At 40.4% G+C, this 25,179-nt stretch overlaps 1 protein-coding gene across 1 annotated transcript in view; it reads left to right on the top strand.

The window, feature by feature from the left end:
* Positions 1-18,368, top strand: part of SLC9A4 (solute carrier family 9 member A4) — a 64,396-nt gene extending 46,028 nt beyond the window's left edge. Inside the window, exons 9-12 of the mRNA XM_036089523.2 lie at positions 4,627-4,723; positions 9,343-9,474; positions 10,699-10,786; positions 18,008-18,368. Coding sequence (XP_035945416.1) covers positions 4,627-4,723; positions 9,343-9,474; positions 10,699-10,786; positions 18,008-18,363 — 673 coding nt within the window. The 3' untranslated portion in view covers positions 18,364-18,368. The remainder of the gene's footprint in view (positions 1-4,626; positions 4,724-9,342; positions 9,475-10,698; positions 10,787-18,007) is intronic.
* The last annotated feature ends 6,811 nt before the right edge of the window (positions 18,369-25,179 follow it).

The following is a 25,179-nucleotide window of genomic DNA, read 5'->3' as shown; positions in this document are numbered from 1 at the left end:
CTTGTGCACACACTCTCTCTCTCTCTCTCTGACAAATTAAAAAATATCTAAAAAAAAAGAAGCAGTTTATGAATTGAGAAAATTACTCACAACATATTTAGGGTAAGGAACACCTCCATCCTGTCATCTTCTGTAGGTAGACATTGATCATGAGCTTCAATTGTGTCTTCAGTTTGAAAAGCAGGTTGAGATAAGAACTAAGAACAGATAGCAATAAAATTGTCACTAATACCTGAGTGTTATCTCGCATCCCTTACTTGCTAATGAATCAGAAACACCCTTTCCTTTCTTCCGAGGCCTGAGAAAAATCTCAAGTAGGGTCCCTGAGGGCATCTCAGTGTAAACAGAGACTTTCTGCCTTATTTCTCAGTGAGACTGTTTCTGTGGTTTGCTTGTTTGTTTTGGTACTGCCCATCGTGTGGCTTGCTTTAAGGAAACTTCTGATGCGAAAATGGCAATGTGCTAACAAATATTTATTGGTAATGCCATGCGGAGCCATATTAGAGCCTAAGGCAGAAGAAAAAAATCAGTATTATCGATCCTGTCTTTATTTAAAACGTGGATATTTTATTCATCGTGGATTGTTTTCTTTTTTGCACTGACCTTTGTTTTCTAAAATATTGCATTTGCATCCTACTTAACTTGACTGAGCTTTTTTGGCATCATCTTGGGCCCAACCCTGTTCCGTGGGCACTTTTTATGTGCCAGGGACGTCAAACAGACACAGTCCCTGGCCTCGTGGAGCTCATACCCTAGCACGGTCATGGCATTAATAAAAAAATTTCTCACAAACATATAATCATAAAGTCTAGGGAGCTAGGAGAGTATAAGAAGTGCCCCTCTGGTCCCCAGGCATTTGACCTGCTCACTGGGTGCATGGGAGTTAATGCCCTGCAGGAGGCCTGGATAGGTTCAGGCACTTTAGACCATTAGGAACTTCCTGAATCCATTTGCTTACTAGTTCTGTGAGCTCTGGGTCTAAGAATGTAGGGGTGCTTATCTCAGATGAGAATCAGTCTGTCATGTGCTAAAACATATTTGCAATCTCTGTATTACTTTGCATTGGTCATAAGCAGCGGCCCCAGTCTCTAACCTCAAGGCAGTTTTCAAGCCAGCTTTATTTGGAGGGAGCCTTTCTGTTGAGTTCATTAGTTTTTAGACATTGATTCAAGATTAGTAAGAGAGCCTTCGAGGTTAGTAACTCTTTTTTTCCTCTAACAGCCCAAACCAGTTAGTTAACTGGGCTAGGAGAGGAGATTCTTTTACCTGATATTTAATACAAGTTTAACAGTACTTAGATTGCATTCATTTGATCTCATCAGAAATCTGTACGACATCAAGCAAAAAGGAATTCCTCTCCCAAGATCAAAGCAGCTAATTTCTTCAAAACAAACCTTTATACAATAATAGGAAAAAGAAGTGTGTACTCAGCTCGCTTTTTATTATTCTGTATGAGATGATAACAACGAAATGCACATATATTTTTTTCTTTAGAAGTTTAAGCAATTGTTCTACAAGAGGGTTAGCTTTCCAAACTCTGTGAAGTTCAGGAGAACACTACCACCAGAAGTTGTCGATAGCACAGTGTGGATGGCGATTCTATAGAATGCCCTTATTTTTGCAGGCATTATGTTATTTGGCCCTCAAAACAACCCTAGGGAATAGATAGAGTGTGTACTTGGATTACTATTTTAAATAAGAGGCACCTCGTTTTACCAATGAGTAGTAAGCTTTTAGAAATACCAGACGATAAAGGCTCAAATGATTAAAAGTGTCAAACCCTTAAAAAATATTTGGTTACTATTAAAGAGATATTGAAGTATGTATAAAGTTAGAGGCATAACAAACTACCACTATATAACTTCAAAGCGTCATCCTTAAAAGCTCCCAAATAATTTTAACATGTCATAAAAAAAAAAGCAAATTACTTTATTGTAGTTTAAGAATTTTTAATTGATCACACATTGGCGGGTAGAGGCTTACATTTATGCATTCTTACACCGAAGATTCTGGAATGAAGATTCTGATGCCATTTTCACTTCCACAATGCAACATTGTGTTGTACGGAGCCAGGCCCTCTCCTGCGCCGCTCTTCACTCATCCTAGATATTGGTCATCTTGGTGACCTCTCTAAAAAGACACAAGGAACCCACACACAGAGAAGAGCAGTTGGGTCCCATTGGTTAATCAGTGGGCGCATTCTTCATTTGCCTTAGCATACGTTTCTCATGGATTTTGTGTGTAAAGCTATCACAAGAGAATGGGTTCTTTCAAACAAACCAGGGTATAATATTTGATCTTTTAGGAATTCATATCATGGCATGAATAGAACATCTACTACTAGATTTCATATTTATATTGTTGTGTTTAGAACTGAAGCATTTTTTTACATTATTATAGCATCTGATTAAAAAAAGTTAAGAGAAATGTGAACTTTTATTTAAATACATTTGGATTCAGATTTTCCCAGTTTGATTTTCACAGTCATGAAATTACCACAGAGCTTTTATTTGAGGTGACAGAAATTTCCTTTATGGATATGGAATGGATGTTCCAGCGACAAGCGTCTCTCAGCTTACAATTTTATTTTTTTTACCTAGAGATTATTAACATTCAGTTTTTCTAAGGATTGTATCTTTCCTGTGCTCACAATATGATCATTTCAGGGATGATTTTGCTAATGAAGTGGCATGTAGAAAACTCCAGGTATCACCTTGCCTAAATTAACAATTCCTCTGTATAATTTCATAGCTGTCGCTTCTCAGTGTGGATCAGTGCGAGATAGTGCCTTTGGGATCCCTGTATTACACGTCCAGCCAACAGCCTGAATGGACATTAATTAAGTCTAGTCTTTCCCAAAGTGGCCAATTACAAACTGGGAAGAGTGCCAAGTTAGACCTACTGCTATCTTGAGTTTAACTTTACCATTATCTTATGGTTTTTTCCTATTTGGTTGTGAATATCATTATGAACATAGGAAATGTAACTTTTTGATTAGCTGTTGTTTTTGCTCAGCAAGAGATTGCTTCCACCATAATAAAGGAATGTGTTCAGATTGTGGGAATGTGTAGGTGTATCTCAATCAGAATAAATTTTATTTCAAGGACTTTTAAATAGTGAGGTTGAAAAGCCCTGATAATAATGTTTAGATCACCAAGGGTGGTAACTGAATATCAATAGAGTTGACATTTGCAGCTCTGAGATATGGAAACTCTGATTTCAAGGATTTTGTAGAAAGGGCATTAGTCAGTCTACAGGTAGGATTGCTAAATGAATTCTGGCATACTGTGATCCCCCGTATCCAAGTCCTTAAAAATATTTTAACAATTGTACTTACAAATGTACAAAAAGTACTCACAAAATGTCCTTGCTATGTATGGCTACGTTGCTACTAATGTTTGGGAAAAATACTTAAAAAGTGGCCTGTGTTGAAACCAATAGCTACTGATGTCTGTGATCAATTATCCTAAGACCTTTGCAAGTAGATAGGAGCATCTTTGTGCCTTTATGCCTTGAGAAGAGCTCCAGCGAGGAAAGAAGAAATCAACACTCTGTAAGGTTTTATACCAAGATATTAAAGGAGGTGAGAGTATTGAAAGATTCATTTAATTTTCTTTAGTTCTCTCTTTTTTGTTCTTACTTCCTACAGTGAACATATATTATTCATACAATGAAACTTTTTCTAGAAATTCCTGCCACTAGATTGAAATGATTGAAATCAAATATATTTGTCACATGAGAATTCTGCACATAGCAATGTCATGACTTTGAAATCCTCAGAAGACAATGGTGCATTGACTGATAACCTGGACATGACTTGATTTTTAAACCCATTTGGGGGCGCAGCGGGTGGGGGAGGAGGGGGAGGGCTCATGGTGAAGGAAGCCTTGGGGAGCTGGTCATGCGGAGGCAGGGAGCAGTCAACTGCTTCTAGAAACTCACGGAGTGCCCAGTGTCTCAGAGCTGGGCTGGCTTTCAGAATAGAAATAGTCTAAATGTCCTCATAAAATATGATTCTAGTTTCTTACCATTATTCTTTAACCAACGATAAAATCCCTAAAGGGACAATTCCAAGGTAAAGGTACTCACAGAATTTTAAGACTCCCTTAGATCAGTGCTATTCAAAATGTGGTGTGCAAGTGGTGTTGTCCATGAGCTGTTTGTCACCTGTCGCAGTGGGATGAGTGCAGACCTAACCACGAGTCAGTCTTGCTTAGTAATCTTATTTCCATTTAATCTACCAGTAAAACGTTTGGTTCTAATTTTATAGTATCTTTTTAAAAATTTATTTTCTAGCAATTGATTTTTATTGTATTTTACCAACGTGTCTGCTCATAACAAATATGGGGGAAAAAATAACTGGTTTGTAACCACCTTAAGCCCTTTTTTAAAAATGAGTTAGAATAATTCCCACATAAAAGCTATAGGCAAGGAAACCATATTTTTAAAATGTGAAGTCAAGACACATGTACTGACATTTCACAGGAACTTACTAAAACAGTAGAAAAAATTATGTTAAAACATGTGTTCTGGAACTTAGAACTCCCACATGTATATTGATACTTTTGTGGCACTCTTGCCAGGATGTAAGAATAATGCTTGGCTTGCCTCCAATGATGTTTCCAGGGCCCAGAGGATGCACAGAACCAAAAGGCTTTCCCCGGAAGACGTGGACTCCATGAGGGACATTCTGACACACAACATGTACCAAGTTCGACAAAGGGTGTGTATAAGCCAGCTGACTTGTCCCATTGCCTGGCCTTGGAACCAGTCATTCAGGAATCCGTTCTTGTTCACATTATCTCCTCTAAAGCAGCTTTCTGGCTAAACCATTTATTTCTGCTTGATTTGGAGAACAAAAAGTTAATTGTTACCTTTCTGCTAAAAAAAAAAAAAATTGGCACAGGCGGTGTAAAAAGGAATGCAGATCCAGCTGCCGGCCCTAGGGGTCAGGCTGCCCTAGCCCTGCAGCCTGGTACTTTCAGAACCAATCGGTCTCCCTCTCCCTCCAAAGATGAACAAGTGGTGGAGCTCATTCACCGCACCACAGAAAAAGATGGCACCGGGACACCAATGATAGGCTCAATCTGATTGACTGTAATAGAGCTTAGAAAGTGGAGATGGTTATTGAAATGCTGAAAGCCTATGTTAGAGGAGACATATTAGGTGTATTATTTTTTCATTTTGGAAAAAGGTATGGAGTCTATACTACCACTTGGGAACTGGTGGAAAGTGAGTGGTAAGAACCTTCCTGGGGGCGGTGGTGAGTCCTTCTGAAATTTTGATGTAGTCAAATGACATTTAAGCTTGTGAAATCTAAATAGGAGTTTTCTTTTTTCAGTTTGAGGATTCAGTTGAACATGCCAATGCTTGAGTATGATATGGCTCTAAGTAAATTCATTGTGAGGGCCTTGGTTTTTGTGACTATGTTATAGATCACGGTCTTGATGGGGCCAAAAAATCCATCAGGTCTCCTTGCTTTCAAGTAGAAGATGCTGAGGTTAAGAGAGTTGTTCATCTGACCTGTTGAAGGTCACACAAAAAAATCCAAGTTAAGAACCCAGGTCTTCCAACTGCCTACCCAGTGCTCTTTCCATGACTTCAGCCTTACGCGATCCAGTTAAAGTGAATGTTCTCTGGCTTCCTGTTTTGGAAAGGTCAGTGATTAAGGGGAATGTGTCAGCAAAAGGCTCGGCACCTGCTGAAGGAATATAGGTCAGCATCAATCATAGCAAGCTTAGAGTAAATTCAAGAGCTTTCAAATCATTCCAAGTGAAACTGTTTCAGTAAGACTATCACATTCTGATAAATGGTGAGATAAATTGTTAAAAGCTTCCTGGTTTGAAGAATGTCGGCTTGCTTCTTGGGGGCCAGAGCTCAAAGGCAGCCTGAAACTCAGCCTTTTCCCCATGTGGACAAAGGTTGAATTTAAGGAAATGTCCAGAAGTGGAGATGAAGATCCTGGGATTCCAACTCAGTCTAAAATGAGGTTAACTACCCATTCTCTCTTTCTTTCCTTCCATTCAGGTTCCCAGACGGCCACATTTCGTCTTTCATAAGGGCGTCTATTCCGTCTGTCCTCCAGATTTCTCCCTTCTAAGCTATATAACATCTACCTTTCTTACTGCCCCCAAATAAGCAGATGGGTCATGGAAGGTCACATGGGGAGAACATAAATAATAAGCAGAAGGGAATTTTCAAGCCCCTGAGATGGCTTTTACCTCCACTTTTTGTTACTTTGACGGAGTGAGCCTCACCAGTCCTTCCCTTCCTGTCTCCTTTCTCATCCCACCTTTTACGTGGGTCATGTGACTCCCCTTTGCCCCGTGGTCCTCTTGCCCTCTTGAAAGAAAAACTGCTCTAGAGATGCAATGCAGGACGACTGTCTCCTTGGTTTCTAGTGAGTGATCTACAGTTTTGAGGATTGTCACAAAAGGTGACATCTGTGGTCTCTAGCCTGGGTGATAGTCACTGGACCTCACACAGTGTGGGGCTGATGGCTGGGGCATTTCTCACAGTCTCATCTCAGAAGAGTCAGGAGTCATTTCAGGGCAAGGGTGAGATGAGTGCCGGGTTTGACTGGGGGATCCTGATTCATAGTTGATCTGAAACTGAGCTGGTCCTGCCCGATCTGTTGCTCCTGGGAGGGCTCTGGCCACTCCTGTTTGAAGCCATTCCCATCAGCACGTCCAGGATCAGATTGTCACTGCTGGGCAAGTTGAAGAACTAGCCTCCAGAGGTTCCCAGTGGGACAGCCCTCTGGGATGCAGAAGCTCTTTGCAACACACTGGGGATGGAGATGGAGAAACACTCTCTTTAATTGTACAAGGGAAGAAACTGACCTCCACTCAGACTCTAAGGATAAGTCAGAGATTATTGATGGGCAGCCCCCTGGGGAGGCCCAAATGATCAGGTCACACTCAGAATTCAAAGGAGTAAAACAGTTTATTCAATTTCAGTTCTCTTCAGCAGATTTTTAATGCACATCTAGAGCTTTGTCCCATAGAGCTCAAGTTCTAGGGGCAAATACAGTCTTTCAGCAATCACCAGTTCCTTCATCAAAGGACTGGACTGAAAGAAACAGAAGGAAGAAAATTGCATATACATATGCATAGGACCTACTATGCTCCCTGCAGATAGGCAAGGATAATTACATGGGTGATGTGATATGAGGTGAAATAGAACAAAAAATGTCCAAATGTTCCTTAAAGTACAGCCCTCAAGTCAAGGCGTAGGAAATTCCTACCAGCAACATATACACATACGTGTATATATATGTACAGACACACATACATACATGTGTGTATATAAACATACACGCACACTGACGTCACTTTTGCATGAATTTAATGTTGATGAAAAATTGTAAAAGTTTGTCTTGGTAGTCTAATACTTAATTTAAAAATGTTTTCTGTGACAGTGTCACATGTCATTCTTTAATATCTCCATGTATACAGTGCACTGAAGTTGAGGTCCATCATTAGTGATGGTGGATAAGAATCCCTATTTCAAACATATTTCAAAAATTTAATTTTTTGCCAGAGTTTTTTTTTTATCAGATTGGTTAATTTGTCAAGAGTGGCTGGTAAAGATCTCCTCTCAGGAGACGGTGAAAGTTGGCTTTGCAAATTCCTCATTGTTCCCTTGGCCTCCAACCCGTACCTTCTTTATGGAACTTCTTTTAGACAATTGTCTGTTTTGTGAGGACTAGTTAGCTAACAGATAGTGAAAGCCACAAGTCTACTTACCTGGCTGTATATATGCTAACACACAAGCAAGAAACTAAGAACCAGTGAGCCCGTGAGGACACCGTTGTCAACGCCTCCTTGTTACAAACACCCTCTTCTGTTCTGGTGGGGAACTGGGCCATCTTCTTTATCGACCAAGCAAGGGTCTGTTATAAATCTCCATATTAAGTACAAAGAAAGCTTAATTTCTTTTTTATTTTTTATAAAAACAAATAGAAACATAGGTATTAGTATTTTTTCCTTACACTGGAGATCATCTTGTGGCATCTCTTAAAGCGTGTGCACCCCACTTAAGGGACCCTTGATCTGGAGGATGGAGTCTCTTCTCTTGGCAGGTTGTCCCTAGGATTTTCCCCCACTCCCGCCCGTGTCTCATTTCTTACCATACTTTGAATAAAGTACTAAATTCTCCTGTGGTAAACAAATGTCCAGGTCTGCTCCAGTAGGTCCTCCTATCTCCCATCACATTTTTCCAGAGCTATGTCTTATCTCACGTGTTCCCTCTTCGTGAAGGGAACATCTACTCATCTTTCAAGACTCAGCCCAGTGCAATGCACCTTTCCCACCCAAGACTGGATCAGTGCCCTTTGCCTAAACTCTACAAGTCCCTGCAGACCCCAATATCTTATCACTTCCTAAGCACATAACAGTATATGCTTGTTTGACGACCCAAATAGGCCATGAGCCTTTTGAAGACCATTCTTCAAATTTATCCATTTTTTAAAACTCCTGCACCTACCATGGCACCTGACACATAGAGTATTTGCTATTTTGTTTTGAATTTGAAATCCTTAATACAATATCCATTAACCAGTCCTGAATCTGGTATCCAGTGGGACCAGTATATTCACTGCTGCACAGTGAAAAGTAGGGAGAAAGGAGTTTCCAATTAAGCACTTTATGAACATTTGAGGACCAAGCTTTGTCTTTGGTTCAAGACAGGTTATCACTGGCCTGGTAAGAATAAGGAAGAAAATTTTTTATAAAGATAATTGATTCAGTTTGAAGGACAGCTCTTTAATCAGCAATTATGCACTTCCTACATTTTGGTTAAAAAAAACAAAACAAAACAAAAACCCTCTTCCTTTTTGAACTGATAACGGTGATAGTAATCGGTTGATTTTTTTGAATGTAGCTTTAACTGGCAAAATGTAAAAATAGCAACCTTAATGAAATTCCCAAAGTAGTTTTGACGTTTTCCTGACCCATTAGACCCAAACTTTCAGTAACCACTCTCCAAGCATAAAAAACATGACCTGGGAAAGCGTGTGGGTATGGGGCAGCCAAAGTCCATGGGTATCTCAGGGCAGGACCACTGCAAGGATACGAAAGAGACAATGCAGGGGGACAGCAGGGCGGGGCAAGCCGGAAGGCATAGGCTCCAAACCCCAGCTCTGTCCTGGTAGGGTGGCCTTGGTCACAGGTCTTTCTTCTCAGGGGCCACCGCTTGCTCCTTTGTAATTGAGGCAAATGCTTAGGTGGCCTCTCCAGTGTCTTTTCTCTAGTAGTCTTAGTATGTGATATTTCCATGGCCCCAAAAGCCATGGTTGTATGGTGATATCCTTACGTATTTGACATTCTATTCTTTCCGCAGACCCTGTCCTACAACAAATACAACCTCAAACCCCAAACAAGCGAGAAGCAGGCTAAAGAGATTCTGATCCGCCGCCAGAATACCTTAAGGGAGAGCATGAGGAAAGGCCACAGCCTGCCGTGGGGAAAGCTGGTATGGTGGGGTCTGTAGACACACCTGGGAGCTGGGACAGTCCCTTGCACAGGGCCTCCTCGGGTGACTGCCAGTGGTAGTTACACAAAACCAGCATCTTGTTGCCAGAGTAAACCAAAGCAAGAGGGTGCAGGACACGAGACAACTTCCCTCTGGGTCTGGAGCCTTAGGGTCCATGGTTAGGATGCACCTCTAGGATCCAGTTAGCAACGGGAACACACTCCCTGGGCTGTGAGTCTAGACCAGGTGCCATGGTGGCCAGGTACTGACCATTCCAGGGGAGCCTCCATGGACTGGGGCGCTGGGCTCTAGAAGCTTCCTTCTCTCCCAGGAAGATCTAGGGAAGGATCTGTTCTTGCCCAGACTCTGCGGTTTCATCTTCATATTACCCACCGTGCATCTGAACTATTCTATTTGAGGCCATATCATACCAATCTCACTGGAACTTCTGGACGAAGGTTACGTCTAGAGTAGATTCTAATTTCTACCCTAGTCTCAGTGGCTAAAATGTAATGCTTATGAGGAGGACAGTAATAACAGCAACTAACAGCCTGAGCAGAGGGTTAAGTGACCTTGTTCAAACATTTTAGTTTCACAATTTATCATTTTCAAAATAAAATCAAACTAAGTGTTCAACCTGTGATCTTGTAGGAATGCTTACCTTAAGCACACATCTGACGGGCCAACATTAAGAGGTACCTGTAAACCTACTAACGATATCGTGACATAGCATTCATATTGTGTTTGCAAAGCATACAAGTGCTTTCCAGTGTTTTACTTTATCCTCAGACTCTTTCTGTGAACAATGTAACACAGGCATTTTATCCCCTTTCTCCAGACAGTCAAACTCCGGCACAAAAAGTCTAATTGGCTTATCCCACTTAATCATAATTATTCCAATGTATAGAATACAGATCTCCTGACCATGGACTAAATACTCTTTATTTTTTCCTGAAACAATATATCCCAATAATCCATAATTCTGTTTTTCTTACGAAAAAACAAATGGCTTCCAAAATAAAGTCAAGTGAGGGGTTCATAATGGTCTGTTTTATCATGACAGGGAAAGGAAACACATATTGAAGGCTGAAGCATTCTGCTGTCTCTAAACCAGTCACAGGAGTACAAGGGAGCCAGTGTAGGCCTGTATCTCCCACTGTGTCCCATGGGAGGCTCTGAATCGCAGACTCACCTCTGCTTTTCCTTTCTGTTTTTTATCCACAGGCCGGTACCAAAAATATCCGCTACCTCTCCTTTCCCTATGGCCATCCTCAGCCTGCAAGAAGAGACCCGAGGGCTGCTGATTTCACAGGTAACCTGCCTGCCTGGCTGTTCTTCTTTTCTTGTAAAGGGTCAGATGGCAAATATTTTGGAGCTCCTGGGCCAAGAGGCAAAATCAAGAATATTATGTAGGTACTTACATGACAAGAAAAAGAGTAAACAACTTTTTTATTAATCTAAATCAGCGCTTGATTTACAGACACTGAAATTTGAATTCCATGTCATTTTTACCTGTCATAAAATATTCTTCTTTTGATTTTTTTTTTCAGCCCCTTAAAAAGGTGGCAACTATTCTTAGCTCACAAGCCATACAAAAAGAGGCAACAGGCTGGATATAGCCCAGGGGGGATAATTTGCTGATGTAAAATGGGTACTTTTTAAAAATATTTGAAAATTTTAACTCAAATTGAATGTCTGAAATATTTAAAAATTAGCAGGATTCTCCAAAATTGGTAAATTTTACTAAAATAATTTCATCAAATTTACTGATTGTTTCCCGCTTAATATCGAATTCTTAAGTAGAATTCTTAGAATTATTGAAACTAACTATTCTAATAAAAGCCATTATTATTTTTAAAATGTATATATAAAATGATTTTCTATTAGCAAAGGTGATATGTAATATATAATATGCCATATTATCTATTTTAATTTTCCCAAATTTTTAAGACTTAAAAACACATTGGAAATTCAAATAAGCTAAACATACAGGATTTTAGAATTATATCTTTGAAGAGTGAATATAATTATTCTTCAAAATGGAACTTTATTTTCTTCTGATTTAAAAACATGCTTGATATAAAACCAAAACCAATCAGTAGAAAAAAGCATAAAATAAGAAAGTTAAAAGCACTTGAAACCCCAACACCAGGAAATAATCACTATAGAACATTTTGGTAAGCATTCTTCTATAATTCTCTCTGCACCATCCTGATCCCTACCCTATCTGTACCTGACAGAAGAAAGAAAGAAACAAACAAACAAACAGCATTATGTTATCCACAAAATCATTGTATCATCATTGTTTTGGAATTTTTATAAATTGCCTAGTTCTCTCAACCATGTACTGTGGACATATTTCCATTCAATTGATATAAACTAAATAATCATTTTTTATGAGTAAATAATAGTCAATTATATAAAATAATCCTAGCTTAGTTAACTAAATCCTTATTAACAAATATTAAGGTATTTTGCCTTTATATGTAATATGAGCAATGATATATAATAGGCATCTCAGATCACTTGTGATTGTTTTTTGCACAAATAATCAATTATTCCCTTAGTACATTTTCTTGGAAGCAAAATTTGGGGGTCAAAAACTACACATATTTAAATTTACCCTCACACCCACAGTCTGTGAGAAAGGTCATTGCCAAATACTTTTCTTTTTTTTAAGATTTTATTTATTTATTTGACAGAGAAAGAGATAGCAAGAGAGGGAACACAAGCAGGGGGAGTGGGAGAGGGAGAAGCAGGCCACCCGCGGAGCAGGGAGCCCGATGTGGGGCTCGATCCCAGGACCCTGGGATCATGACCTGAGCCGAAGGCAGACGCTTAATGACTGAGCCACCCAGGCGCCCCCATTGCCAAACACTTTACCATCACTCAGACTTTTGAGTGACCTCTGATGTGATAGGATAAAATTTACATAACATATTAATTTTCATCTGAGTCTGATTTTTAGTAAGGTTGAACGTCTTTTCATATTTTTTAGAAGCAACATATTTCTTCTTGGGAAGTTTCTGTTTCTGCCTTTGGCCATTTTTTTCTATTCCGTTGTTTGTTTTCTTAAAATGAATTGGAAGAACACTGTATAACAAGGATAGCATCCATTGTCTCATGTTTGTTGCCAATGGTTTCTCTTCCAGTTTCACATTTATCTTTTAGTTTTTAGATATACTCGCCATTCAGAAATTTTTATTCTGATTAATCAAATCTGCTCCATCTTCCACAGAAAAATTAGAAAACCATTTACCCAATGTTTTTAAACTTTACTAGTTTAATGATTCCATTTAAATTTCAACCCTTTGAGATTTATCTTTGTGTAGATTAAGACAGAGCCATGCTTCAGATTGTTTTCCAACGGCTGTGCACCTGTCCCAACCCCATCTTTTCCTCCAGGATAAGATGCTATCTTTGCTGTGCTAAAGTCATTTACCCTGAGAGAGTTCTCGGCTCTCAGTTCTGTTTCATTGATCTAACCATTTATTCCCAGAGCACTCTCTTGAAAGCAGTGTCATTTTATGTTATAAAAGAGCTAATCCACAAACAAAAGCAAACAAACAAAACAAAACAGTGCCATTGTAGGGTGTATAATAAATTAATTTCTAAAAATCTTCCTGGTACAAGTAATTTGCTGCTATTTACATTGTTTGAATGAATAGAAAACATGAAATTCTCACGGTCATTTCTTATGATGGACATCAACATCGCATGCTCCTGTAACAGGGGATCACCACGTAACAATCTTACTTGAGCACAAATGTGCAAATCTTAAATAAAGCATTATTAACAAAATACAGTAGAACATTAAAGAAATACTACACCTTACCAAGTGGGATTTATTCCAGAAGTGGGGGTTGTTTAACATTTGGAAATGTGTTTACAACATTCATGAGATGAATAGGTCAAAGGATCCTATTCTTCGAATAGATGCCCTAAAAGGCATCTCACTCGTATTTTCCATTAAAATAATAAAATCCTGGGGCGCCTGGGTGGCTCAGTTGGTTAAGCGTCTGCCTTCGGCTCAGGTCATGATCCCAGGGTCTTGGGATCGAGCCCCACATTGGGCTCTCTGCTCGGCGGGAAGCCTGCTTCTCCCTCTCCCACTCCCCCTGCTTGTGTTCCCTCTCTCGCTATGTCTGTCTCTGTCAAATAAGTAAATAAAATCTTTAAAAAATAAATAAATAAAATAATAAAATAAAGTAATAAAATCCTAGGACAATATATTTAGGACTTATATGAAGAAAACATAAAAGCTGACTTCTCCATGCTGTCATTTTCTCTCTGTAAAGAGAATATTGGTACCTCCCACATACAACAGTGTTGCCCCGAGGTGAAGCCAGGCAATGCATACAAAACTCTTAGAACAGTGTCTGGAATCAAGTAAATGAGCAGGAAATATTACCCATTATAATTAGTACTACTGAGGAACATCAAAGAAGACTTGATGTGGGTAGATAGAGGTGTTCTTGGAACGAAAGACAACACTTCAGTCTAGGCATGGAATGAAATCTTGGCCCAATGAACATTTTTTTCTTTCAAATGTGCACAACTAGTTCAAAATTTTATTAGATGAGCAAAAATAGTGGTTAACCTAGAAATCTGAGAAGGGAAAGTAATGAAGTGGGACTATTTTTTGAATTGTTATTAAGTTTTTTATTTTAATTCCAGTATAGTTAAGATACAGTGTTATATTCGTTTCAAGTGTATGATATAGTGATTCAACAATTCTATACCTTACTCAGTGCTCATCAAGTTAAGTAAGTGTACTCTTGGGCGCCTGGGTGGCTCAGTCGGTTAAGCGTCTGACTTTGGCTCAGGTCTGATCCCAGGGTCCAGGGATCGAGTCCAGCATCAGGCTCCTTGCTCAGTGGGGAGCCTGCTTCTTCCTCTCCTCCTGCTTGTTCTCTCTCTCACTATCTTTCTCTCTCAATAAATAAATAAAATCTTTAAAAACAAAGATAAGTGCACTCTTAATCCCCTTCACTTATTTCACCCCTCCCTCTACCCACTCCCCTCTGGTAACCATCAGTTTGTTCTCTGTAGTTAAGAGTCTCTTTCTTGGTTTGCCTCTCTCTCTTTTTTCCCTTTGCTTGTTTGTTTTGTTTCTTAAATTCCTCATATGAGTGAAATCATATAGTATTTGTTTCTCTGACGGACTTAGTTCACTTAGTGTAATATTCTCTGGCTCCATCCATGTCATTGCAAATAGCAAGATTTCATTCTTTTTGATGGCCAAATAACATACCTTTGTATATATATACACCACACCTTCTTTATCTGTTCATCAATCGATGGACACTTGGGCTGCTTCCATAGTTTGGCTATTGTAAATAATGTTGCAGTGAACATAGGGGTGCATATATCCTTTTGGAGTGGGACTTAATTTACTGGTTATCCTTAATAAGTTTTAAAGCATTATAATAATCAGGGTTAGACTGAGATCATTCTCATTGAGTCTCTGGACACAATTATTTGAATCCACATTCTCTCCAAACCTGAAGTCTTTCCGCACCAGGACAAGTCAAGGAGTGGCCAGGGGCCTCTAGGGGAGAAGATGGGGGGAGAGACGGCATTGAGCAGGCAGTCTCTGGCTAACCAGGCTGTGACTTGGAGAGCATTTTCCTTTCTCACTGTCCCCTTGCTCTCCAGTGTTGGTGCATCCCTTACTCTAGATGTGTCGGGGGCTCCACATTCTCTTCCAAGGCTCTTTTGCATGGAGCCAAGGCTCACTTGGTGTTATAAGTAGAGAGCTCCTTCCTAGACACCGACCTCCTCTGCTCTGAGGCGGCTGACAATCCATGTGGATTGGGGAAGATGAAAGAGGTCTGGAGATGGACACACAAAGATATGAATGTACTTAATGCCACGGAACTATGCAATAAAATGGTGACAATGAGAAAAAAAGGTTAAAATGGTAAATTTTATCAGAATTAAAACAAAACCATGAGGAAAGGAAGGAGGGAGGGTTGCACCCAAGGTCTAGGTCTCTAAACAGTGTATATTGTACTAGGTAGTCCAGTGTCACCCCCTGGGTATCAGGCTCTGCCTGGCCCTGTGCAGAAGCACTTCCTGTTTCTCCTTCACCCTGCCCCTGGGTGCCTAAGTCCAGAAGTTAAAGTGGAAGAGAGAAGAATAGATGTTCAGAATTTGCTGCAAGGTCTCCATTGATCTCTCCCTGGAACTGCCTGCCTGGGTGCTGACCAGCAGGACATTGTGCAATTGGGACAGAGCCCAGCCCCCGCTCTTCCTCCTTCCTCTTCCGCTTTCCACTGGCTTCTTCCTCCCCTTTTGGACACATCTACTGATTTAAGTTGCATGGAATCTTGCAAGTTGCCTGCTCAAGCCTCTTCCTAGTGTTTGGAACCTACTTTTCAATAAGCAGAGGTGGTCAGGAAACATCAGTTTTAATCTGTGTGCTAATGCAGAGCATATGCTCAGAAGGAGGGGTTGGAAACTAGGAGGGGGCGGGAGGGTATGGGCCAAAGGACTGCTCTTTGGGGCAGAAGCACCCAGGCCATTGTTTCCTTAGGTAATATTCCAAGCACCAAAGGATCAAGGGGAACTCTTGTTCCAGGCCAGATCATGGAGCACAAATTAAAGGGAAGTAAAGAAAAAATGGACAAATAATCTGAACTAATTTTTTTTTTTTTTAATTCAAAGCAGTTGATTCCTGTCCCTCACTCCCCACAACTTCCAGGCTACCTTCTGAGGACAATTCAATTACATTTAGAAAAACATTATTGAACAGGTTATTTAAAATTTTTCTGATGACTAAACACATTTTGCCTTCTGCATACCGGTGTGCATATCAGTTCCAGCTGTGGGGTTTTTATTTAGTTTTGTGTTTGGTTTTTTAAGAGGGAATAAAGAGTGGGAGAAAGAATCCTGCTTTCAGATTTAAATATAAAGTTCTTAAAATACTTAAATTCCCAGGAGAATATTTAAAGGGAAAATAAATTTATTTTATTTTTTTTTAACATATAATGTATTATTTGTTTCAGGGGTACAGGTCTGTGATTCAACAGTCTTGCACAATTCACAGCGCTCACCATAGCACATACCCTCCCCAGTGTCCATCACCCAGCCACCCCATCCCTCCCACCCCCCTCGACTCCAGCAACCCTCAGTTTGTTTCCTGAGATTAAGAGTCTCTTATGGTTTGTCTCCCTCTCTGGTTTCATCTTGTTTCATTTTTCCCTCCCTTCCCCTATGATCCTCTGTCTTGTTTCTCAAATTCCTCATATCAGCGAGATGATATACTTGTCTTAGGGAAAATAAATTCATAAGGTTGAAACTTGAGGAAATGAGAATAGGTGAGATTTGTGAAAACTACTCATTTGAAGATATGTGCTCAGTGAAGTTGGGAAAAGGCAATGTCCTAGGCATGGATGAGGTCTTTGGAAGGTCATCTGAGAGGGGATGTTACCTAGATACCCAATGGCTTCCCTCTGCTCTTGGCGTAGCCCCCTGACCTGCACATGGCATGTATCAGGGAGCCAGGCAGAGTCTGGCAGAGAGCAGATATGCCCCTGGACAGACTCTGCTGAACTGCAGTCCCATCTTCACTGTGATACTGAAAGTCACTTAACCTCTTGAAACCTCAGCCTCTTTACCTATGAAATGGAGATGTTAACTTTACTCATCTCCAAGGCTTGCCGTAAGGCTTCAATGGCATAATAGATGTAAAATAGGTAGCACAGTGACAGGTGCAGAGTGAGTTCTCCATACATGGACGTCCCATCGCTATCATGACTGTTCCATGCCAGCAGAAATCTGTTCTCCTCTTACCTGCTTTGGAGGGAGGACATCTAGTCACAGTGGTTTTGCCACACATGGCTCTCTGCTGTAGCCACCCCTGTTTCTCCAAGATTGGCTCTTTCAAGGCCCAAGGGATAAAACTCAGATTTAATGCTTTCTGGTAACCACTGATTAAAAAACAAACCAACTGGGGTGCCTGCGTGGCTCAGTCGGTTAAGTGTCTGCCTTCTGCTCAGGTCATGATCCCGGGGTCCTGGATCGGGCTTCCTGCTCAGCAGGGAGTCTGCTTGTCCCTCTCTGTCTGCCCTCCCCCCCCCCACCACTCGTGCTCTCTCTCTCTCAAGTAAATAAATAAAATCTAAAAACAAACAAACAAAAACAAAGAACAACAACCCAAATCCAAACTTCCCATGTTCCTATCACAGTTACCATGGAACCCTCAGTTAAGCATTGGTCTTCAACAACACAAAACATCTTTGTGCCTTATGGCCTAATGCCTGTGGTCAGCTCTTCTGATTTTGTAAAAAACACTCCCTTACTTACCTGAAGGAGTCTAGCCTGATACACAGGTTTTGGTGCATTTCTAACACAGCACATATACTTCTATTCTCTGCCCTCCTTGGGGCAGGGAAAGTCAGACAGGCAAATGTAAGATCTGGAACCTCAAGAAGGACTATCTTTCACACTGAGTTCTTGCCATCCAGATATGGAGTCTCCTCTCTGATCGTAAGTCGTGTTCTTTCCTCCTCTTGTCATATTTCCCTAGGTAATGACAGCAGTGATTCAGAACTCCCGTCCATCATGTTCAAAGCACACCCTCGAACAGGGACACTTCAACAAAGACAGCTGACACACGAGATAATCCCAATGAAGAGCTTACCCAGAGGAGGGAAGCCATGCTACTTCGGGTATCCAAGAAACACAAACCAAGAAGAGCACGTTGGCGCAGGCAGAAGGGAGGCACTACGGCCCAAACCACTATTCCACGCAGTAGATGAGGAGTTTGAATCTGGAGAGGAGAGTGAGGAGGAGGCCTCAGCAAGTGGGTCCCGATGGTCAGCGGAGCACAGACCCAGCAGGCAACACCACAGGTCCCACAGTCCTTTGCTCCAAAGAAAATAGTTTCATCATCCACACGATTGTCTCCATGTATTTCAAGAGTCCATTTTCTTATTGTTGTGGAAGAAGGATTTTCAGAGTTACGAAGAGAGCTACTGAGTCTATTTTTCAGAAGCTATTAGACATGCATCTATTAGAGGAAGGGAGATATTTTTTGGAGAACAACTTGGAACAAATTTGCAGGCTCTGCTACATTCTTGGTTAGTGTACTCTGTAGATGAATTCCCTGTGAGTGATTAATGTTAATCATTGCAGGAATTATTACTAAAATTCCTAAGAGTGTGTGATCCATGAAATTTATTGAGATACAAGCATGATTGGTCAGTGATTCACCTTGACTATCTGCTTGTGCAACTTATAATCAAGTTAGAACTGGGAAGGGCCTGGGAAATCATCTGGCCCAATCCTCTGTGTTTACAAATAAGGACGCCTTGCCCAAGGTCACGTGGTGAGTTGCTGCTTTCACAAGCTGGCTGTCCTCTCTCCCGAGAGATTGCATCCAATTTTCATTTTGGTATGTACTATGCGATAATTATACTTTTGGGGAAAGGTAAAATTTGCCATAATATGGCTATATCTAATCAGTAGCAATAATAAATGGATGTGATATGTACTAGAGAATTAATCTGTGAACAATGGGCTTGTTGTCTATTTTATAATTGGAATATTTATTTTAAAAACAAAATGGACATAAACAGACTTTCATAGCAATGACACGAACAACAGGTATTTATTAGATGTGCAGTTGTAGGCTGTGATACTGTGCCCTAGGGTTGGAAACTATTTCCCAATTTAATTTTCCATCCTCATCACCCCCAGACTTGACATTGAACCTCACACTCTAGCTCACCAACTTTGCTAGATGACTTTATCTTTCCTCCCTCCTTGCTCTCTCTTCCTTTTCTCACTCTTCTGGCCACCTGTAGATGAACACATATTTATTAAGTGCTATTTATTGTGCCAAATGGCTGATCTATAATAAACAACCATATTATCCTTTATCATTGCTATTTTTGACATCTCTAACCATCCCCAACTGATTTAATCCTGTACATCTTTGAAGGATGCTTTCTGATGCACCCTGTTCCCTAGACCTGCCTTGATCCCCTTACTCAGAAGCAATGAAGTGATCTTCCTTCTGGGTGCCCCCACAATGCACTGGGTGTGTTACAGAACTTATCTGGGAATTACACTTATACATGTTGTGTGTGTATCTGCCATGATCTGAAGGACAGAGAGGATAGTCTGTTCATTTTAAATTTTAACCACTCATCAATTGTGTTTTTTTTTTATCTCCTGGCTTTACTTTTTTTCTATTTCTTTTTTACTTTTATCCATTTTTTTGTCTTAGTTATTACAGTGCCCTTGGTATGTGGTAGATTATCTATAAATGTTAGGGCAACAGTGACCTTTTTTTTTTTTTTTTGCTTCTGAATATGAAATATAAGGTTGCTTCTAGGTTGTCTAAATATTTTAAATTATATACTACCAAATAATAGTAGTCAGCCCAAAGAGATAGAAGTATATATAAAACCCGGCATCTCTGAGTTTTGGTTTTTTTTTCCTCTTTATTATTGTCTAAACAAACAAGCAGTCAAAGCAACAGAAAAAACTTTATGCCAGGGAGTCAGTGAGTCATTACCTTCAAACTGTAGATGAAGATACAGAGAGTAGAGGCATCAGAAATCACCTTTCCAAAGCCATATGCAAAGCTGATTCTTGAGAGGTAGAGAATGCTGAGTTCCTTGCTGGATTCTCCACATAACAGAAATCCAAACTGTGAAGTCCCCTTCCCAGAGTTGCCAGGAAAGTCTAAGAATTAGTGGAATTTATCTAATTCTTCTGTTTTCCCTTTGAGAGAGGGATGGTGGGATTTAGTGAATAGATGGGAACTCTCCCCTTTTATTGGTAGAAACCATAATGGAGTCATTGGCCTGGAGGCCATTTATTCATCTAGACACTGTCTGACCCTGGATGCCTGGGACAGGAAAGTGGCCCTGGAGTTCTTTCCTGGAAAGTTGAGGGCCCTCATGGTCCTAGTAGCTCTGGTAGACTTGGCAAGCTCATGGTGGAAATGGCCTCTTTACTCAGTTATCCAGGATTGTTTCCAAATGCAGTTTGATCTGATTTTCATTCCACTGGCAACAGCCCACTCTGGGGATTGGTTGAGGGTGTGATCAGTACACCAAGAGTGCTCTTGGGTTTGGGTTTCATATCATGAGTTTTTCCAACAGGCACCAAGCAGTGCAGCAGAGAAAGTTCCCTCTTGAGTGTTGAGACAGTTCTGCTTCTTGTTCCCTACACAGCTCGGGGGGGGGGGGGGGGTTGGAATCCCATGAGGGTGTTCTCCTGGGCCTGGCTACTGGTCCACTGAGCATCACACCTTCTCCACCAGAAGCAGAATTTGCCCTTCTATCTTCAACCTCGAAAAAGCAAACACACAACCCACAGAATCTTATTTTCCCTCTGTAAGTTGTTTGTTTTGTTTTGTTTTTTTACTTTCTCAACCTGTTCCTATTTTTTTTTTTTTTCAACCTGTTCCTATTGTTAACCTCAGTGGACTTATTAGGTTTTAGTAAATTCTGAAATTGGGTAAAGTAACATTTCCTTTTATTTATCCTATACAGCAGCTTTCTACCTTAAAGATTTCCCACATGTTTGCTGGTGTTTGGGATGTGGTAAATATTTGTACTCACGCTGCCCAAACCTGACGTGATGCTATGGGACCTCCCCTGTCTTTCATCATCCTGCTAAAAGAGAAACATTGGCTGTAGAAGAGAGTCTGCTATGACAAGGTGGGAATGGCATTCTGGACACTCTATTGTGCTTCCCTCATGCTTTTCTCTCTCATGAAGGCCAGATACTTCTGGGCTTCTCTTCTGAGAAAAAGTTAAAGGGTCATGGGAAGTAGAGCTAGGATTGCCACTTGAATTCAGTGATAGAATTACCATGCCTAGGTAGAAGAGGTGACTACTGCTCAGGCCTTTAGCCTACATCGTTGATTTCAGCCTGCAGGGAAGCTCCTAGAACACTTCCTCGCCTATTCAGATGTCTGCCACTCAGATCATTTAGATTTTTAAATCCATGTAGCTAGTTCAGAGCTTAGGCTCTGAGGTCAGGCCTCTTTTAGCTGTGGGACTTTGGGCAACCAAGTTATCTTCCCCAAGCTGAAATTTACTGATTGATAAAATAAGGTAGTTATTTTATGTACCTCATCGATAAGGATTAAATAAAGTAATATCTGTAAAAGTCTCAGCTTAGTGCTTGTTTTATAGTAAGAGCAAAAATGTATGTACTCATGACAGAGGACATACATTAATTTAATTACATGAAGAGGTATAAATAACAAACATCTGAGACTTTTCTGAGAGGCAGTTTGAATGACATAATAGAGGATACTTGGGGCTATCCATTATTTCATAGCAAAACCAGAGATCAGGCCTGGATATGGATTCATGTTTTTTCAGCAAAGCTTATTTAATTTTTTTGTCATTACTTCAAAATCATTGTATTTTCTTGTTTGGGGGGAATGGTCACCATGGTGTCCAACCCTAAGCATGGTTTATTCTCAAAGACACAATGAATTTGGAAGACCGACCTCTGCATATCATGACAGGCACCAGTGAAGAAAGGGAGAATTTCTCTGTGCTGGAGAAACATTCAATGGGGTTTAATTCCTCAGCTTGGCATCTTTTCTGTAAGAGAGCTTCCCTCTGGAAGAGTGATTATTTTTAACTTGTAAATATTAACTAGTGAAATAGGTGTTTAAGGACTTTCAGTGTGGAAAAAAAGTAGTTTTTACTGTGTTTCATAACTTTCTAAAATTAGGGAAAATAGTTTTTTTTTTTTTTAAATAAATAAAGTCAGTGTATGTGTTGGTGTTGTCTAGGGTTTTTGCAAATACATTTTATCCACAAATAATACAGGTGGTTTCTTGTAGTTTTAATTTTATTTTTTTCCTGACTAAACTCTGTCAAGTATCTTATTTCTAACTCCTAGTGAGAAAACCCAGCAGTGCAGACAGAGAGCTTCCTCTCAGGACATCAGTCACTGCTAATTGTTAATTGGGCCATAAGCCGCGGGGAATAAAAGAGATGCCCGCATCAGTGCTATAGGCCCTCCTGTCATTAGCAAGTGATATGTTGTTTCATCTGTGCACGATATTTGATTTAATAAATTCTTTTTCTTTCTGAGACTCTAACAAGCTTCCAAGCCAAGGGCGCTGAAAGTGAGTATGACAGGTCAGAAATCAAAATTTCCATTGCCCAGCCTTCTTCAGGTTAGGGCTTATTCAACAGAGTAATTGGAGCCATGTTGTAAACTGAACCATGATGGTCACTACTCTGTTTCCAGACACAGCGATACAGATCTTGAATCCAAATGGTCCTAAAATCAAGGTATATACTCTGTGTCCTAAGAGATCAGTCTTGAATAAAACAGTAATAACGGCCAACATTTATAGAGTGCTTACTGTACGCCAGGCACTACTCAAAATGTTTTACCGCACATAGATGCAGTGTCCCCTCATCTTAAAAGAAAGAGTACAGCTTTAGAGAGATTGAGTAATAGGTCCAAGGTCTCCCTTCTTCCAACAAAGATCTTGGAAACCGGGTCTGTTTGGTTCGTAACCATTGACTTAAACTTTCTCCCTGAGGAGAACTGAGAATCTAATTTTTTCTCACTTGGGAAAGACCCAATGGGAAGAAACGGAGGACCCCCATCCTACAAAAAAGGAATTTGTCTTTAAAATGGACAAATAAATACGGTGGAAGGTGATGTGATTTTGAAAATCTGTTTTTTACAAACGGGGTGGAGAGGGGTTGGGAGAATGACTGACTACTGAAGCATTCATATAATATTTAAAGAGGTACATATATTCCTGGTGAGCACTGTACCATTAATTGGAAACATAGCACTTGCCTGGTTTTTTACTAAGAACTTTTCAGACACATTTTTAAAAATTAAATTCTCATAACAATCTCATGAGGTTGGTATTATGATTACCATCACCACTTTACAGATGAAGAAACTGAGTCTCAGAAAAGCTTTCACCAAGGACACACAGCCGGTCCAAGTGTTCATCAAGGGCACACAAATGGCCGTGTACTTACATTTAGTGCTGTCTGACTCTAAAGCCACTAATTCTATCCACTGGGCTACAGCAACACCTTCATAGCTGTTGTAAAGAATACACTGACTGAGTCACCTAAAAAATGAATTCACTGTCTACCACCATCATTTGAATTCTTGAGCTCACTTCACTACATCAAGTCCTAGTTCCCGTCTTGTTTATACACTGCTGCCACAACCGCAAGTTTCCTTTGTGTTTGGCTTGATGTTCATGTGCTAATTGAAGCTAACAGTCCCTGTGGCCAAATCATTGCTTCCGGAGTCTATGTCTTGGAATAAGTATAGTGAACCGAGAACATGAATTATCCTTAAACTGGTTTTTATAATTTGAATATTCTTATTCCTATTGGAGTTTATCTTTGAACTACCAAAAATACTAGAAATAAAGCCAGAAATTTTCAAAATAAGGGGTCACCTGGCACCGTGGCCCTGGACCCAGTGGAAAAGGAAGGAAGGCCCCACGGTGTGTTTCATTTATTTTGCTTCCTTACAGGATTTTTTCTGGGTAACTAAGAGCGAGTGAAACTAGGACTCTGGGTTTCGTTGGTGTACTGTTTCACTGGTGAAGGCTGCCCTTGTTTTGAGTTTGTGCTTGTCCTGGACCTGGTTCAGGAGGCAGCCCTATTATCTAACTATGCCATCTTTCAAAGGGGTTGTGTGTATGGGCAGGGGAGATGTTCCAGAGTTCTAAATGCAGAAGTTAAAAAACCAATCAGAAAGAGGAAAAGAGGATAAATGTTCTGTCCTCCGAAAAGGAGATACTCTTAAAACAAGAGGACAAAGGACAGGTCCTCACCCAGGGACACGCCCACGGGAAAGGCACACAGAGCTGTGCAGTCCAAACCAGCAGTCTTAAGAGCATGGGGTTTAGCAAACAATGGTTGCTGTACTCCACCCACACCCTGGAGCTGAATTTCAAGTTCTGAATTTAGACAATACAGTTGGAATTTCTGCAGTTTCATTCCCTGACACATGGAGCTTTGGGCAGCTCTCATTAAAAATATCTGGACAAATATTGCAAGAATGAAAACGAATATTTGAAAAGTGAAATACATTCGTGGTGAGTTGGAGTAAATTCTTCCAGGCAGGATGAAAGAAAATAGCTTTTGAAGAGTGCCTTCAAGCAGGTTAGTAGTTTTATAATGGCTTGAGGATGTAGGATGAGTTTGTTGGAGGGAAAAAAAGGTAGGATCATGATTATATCCTTGCTTTTAGGGTAGACTCAGGAAACCTTCATACACAGAAGATAACTTTACATTTGATAAATTATTTGCAAACCTTGGTGCACCACACTGTTCCCTTCTTGACCATAAACTCTTTGAATGCTGGCTGTAAAGAAAGCCTTGGGAAATGTTGCTGCATTAATGTGTTCCTAATAAGTGGTAAGAACTAAATATCCTAGAGCAGTGGTCAAATGTTGGTTTAACACTGCAGAGTCAGTTCTTCCATACCTTCTGAAGACTCTCCAGGATTACACTGAGAGAATTCACCTGGCAGTAGACCCTTTCCCGCTGGGCATTACCAACTTCCTGGGGGTGACCTGACAGCCACCTCCTCCAACAGAGCAACATAGAATTTGGAATCCGAAGGTCTGGTTTGGAGTACTAGCTCCATCGTTCAGTGCTCGTGTGATGCCCATTAAGCCCTTTAACCTCCGCAGTGAGTTCCATATCACTAAATCGAGAGTAA

Source organism: Halichoerus grypus, chromosome 10, assembly GCF_964656455.1.
Source record: "Halichoerus grypus chromosome 10, mHalGry1.hap1.1, whole genome shotgun sequence".
NCBI classification, from domain to species: Eukaryota; Metazoa; Chordata; class Mammalia; order Carnivora; family Phocidae; genus Halichoerus; species Halichoerus grypus.
This window is presented reverse-complemented; position numbering and strand designations above follow the sequence as displayed.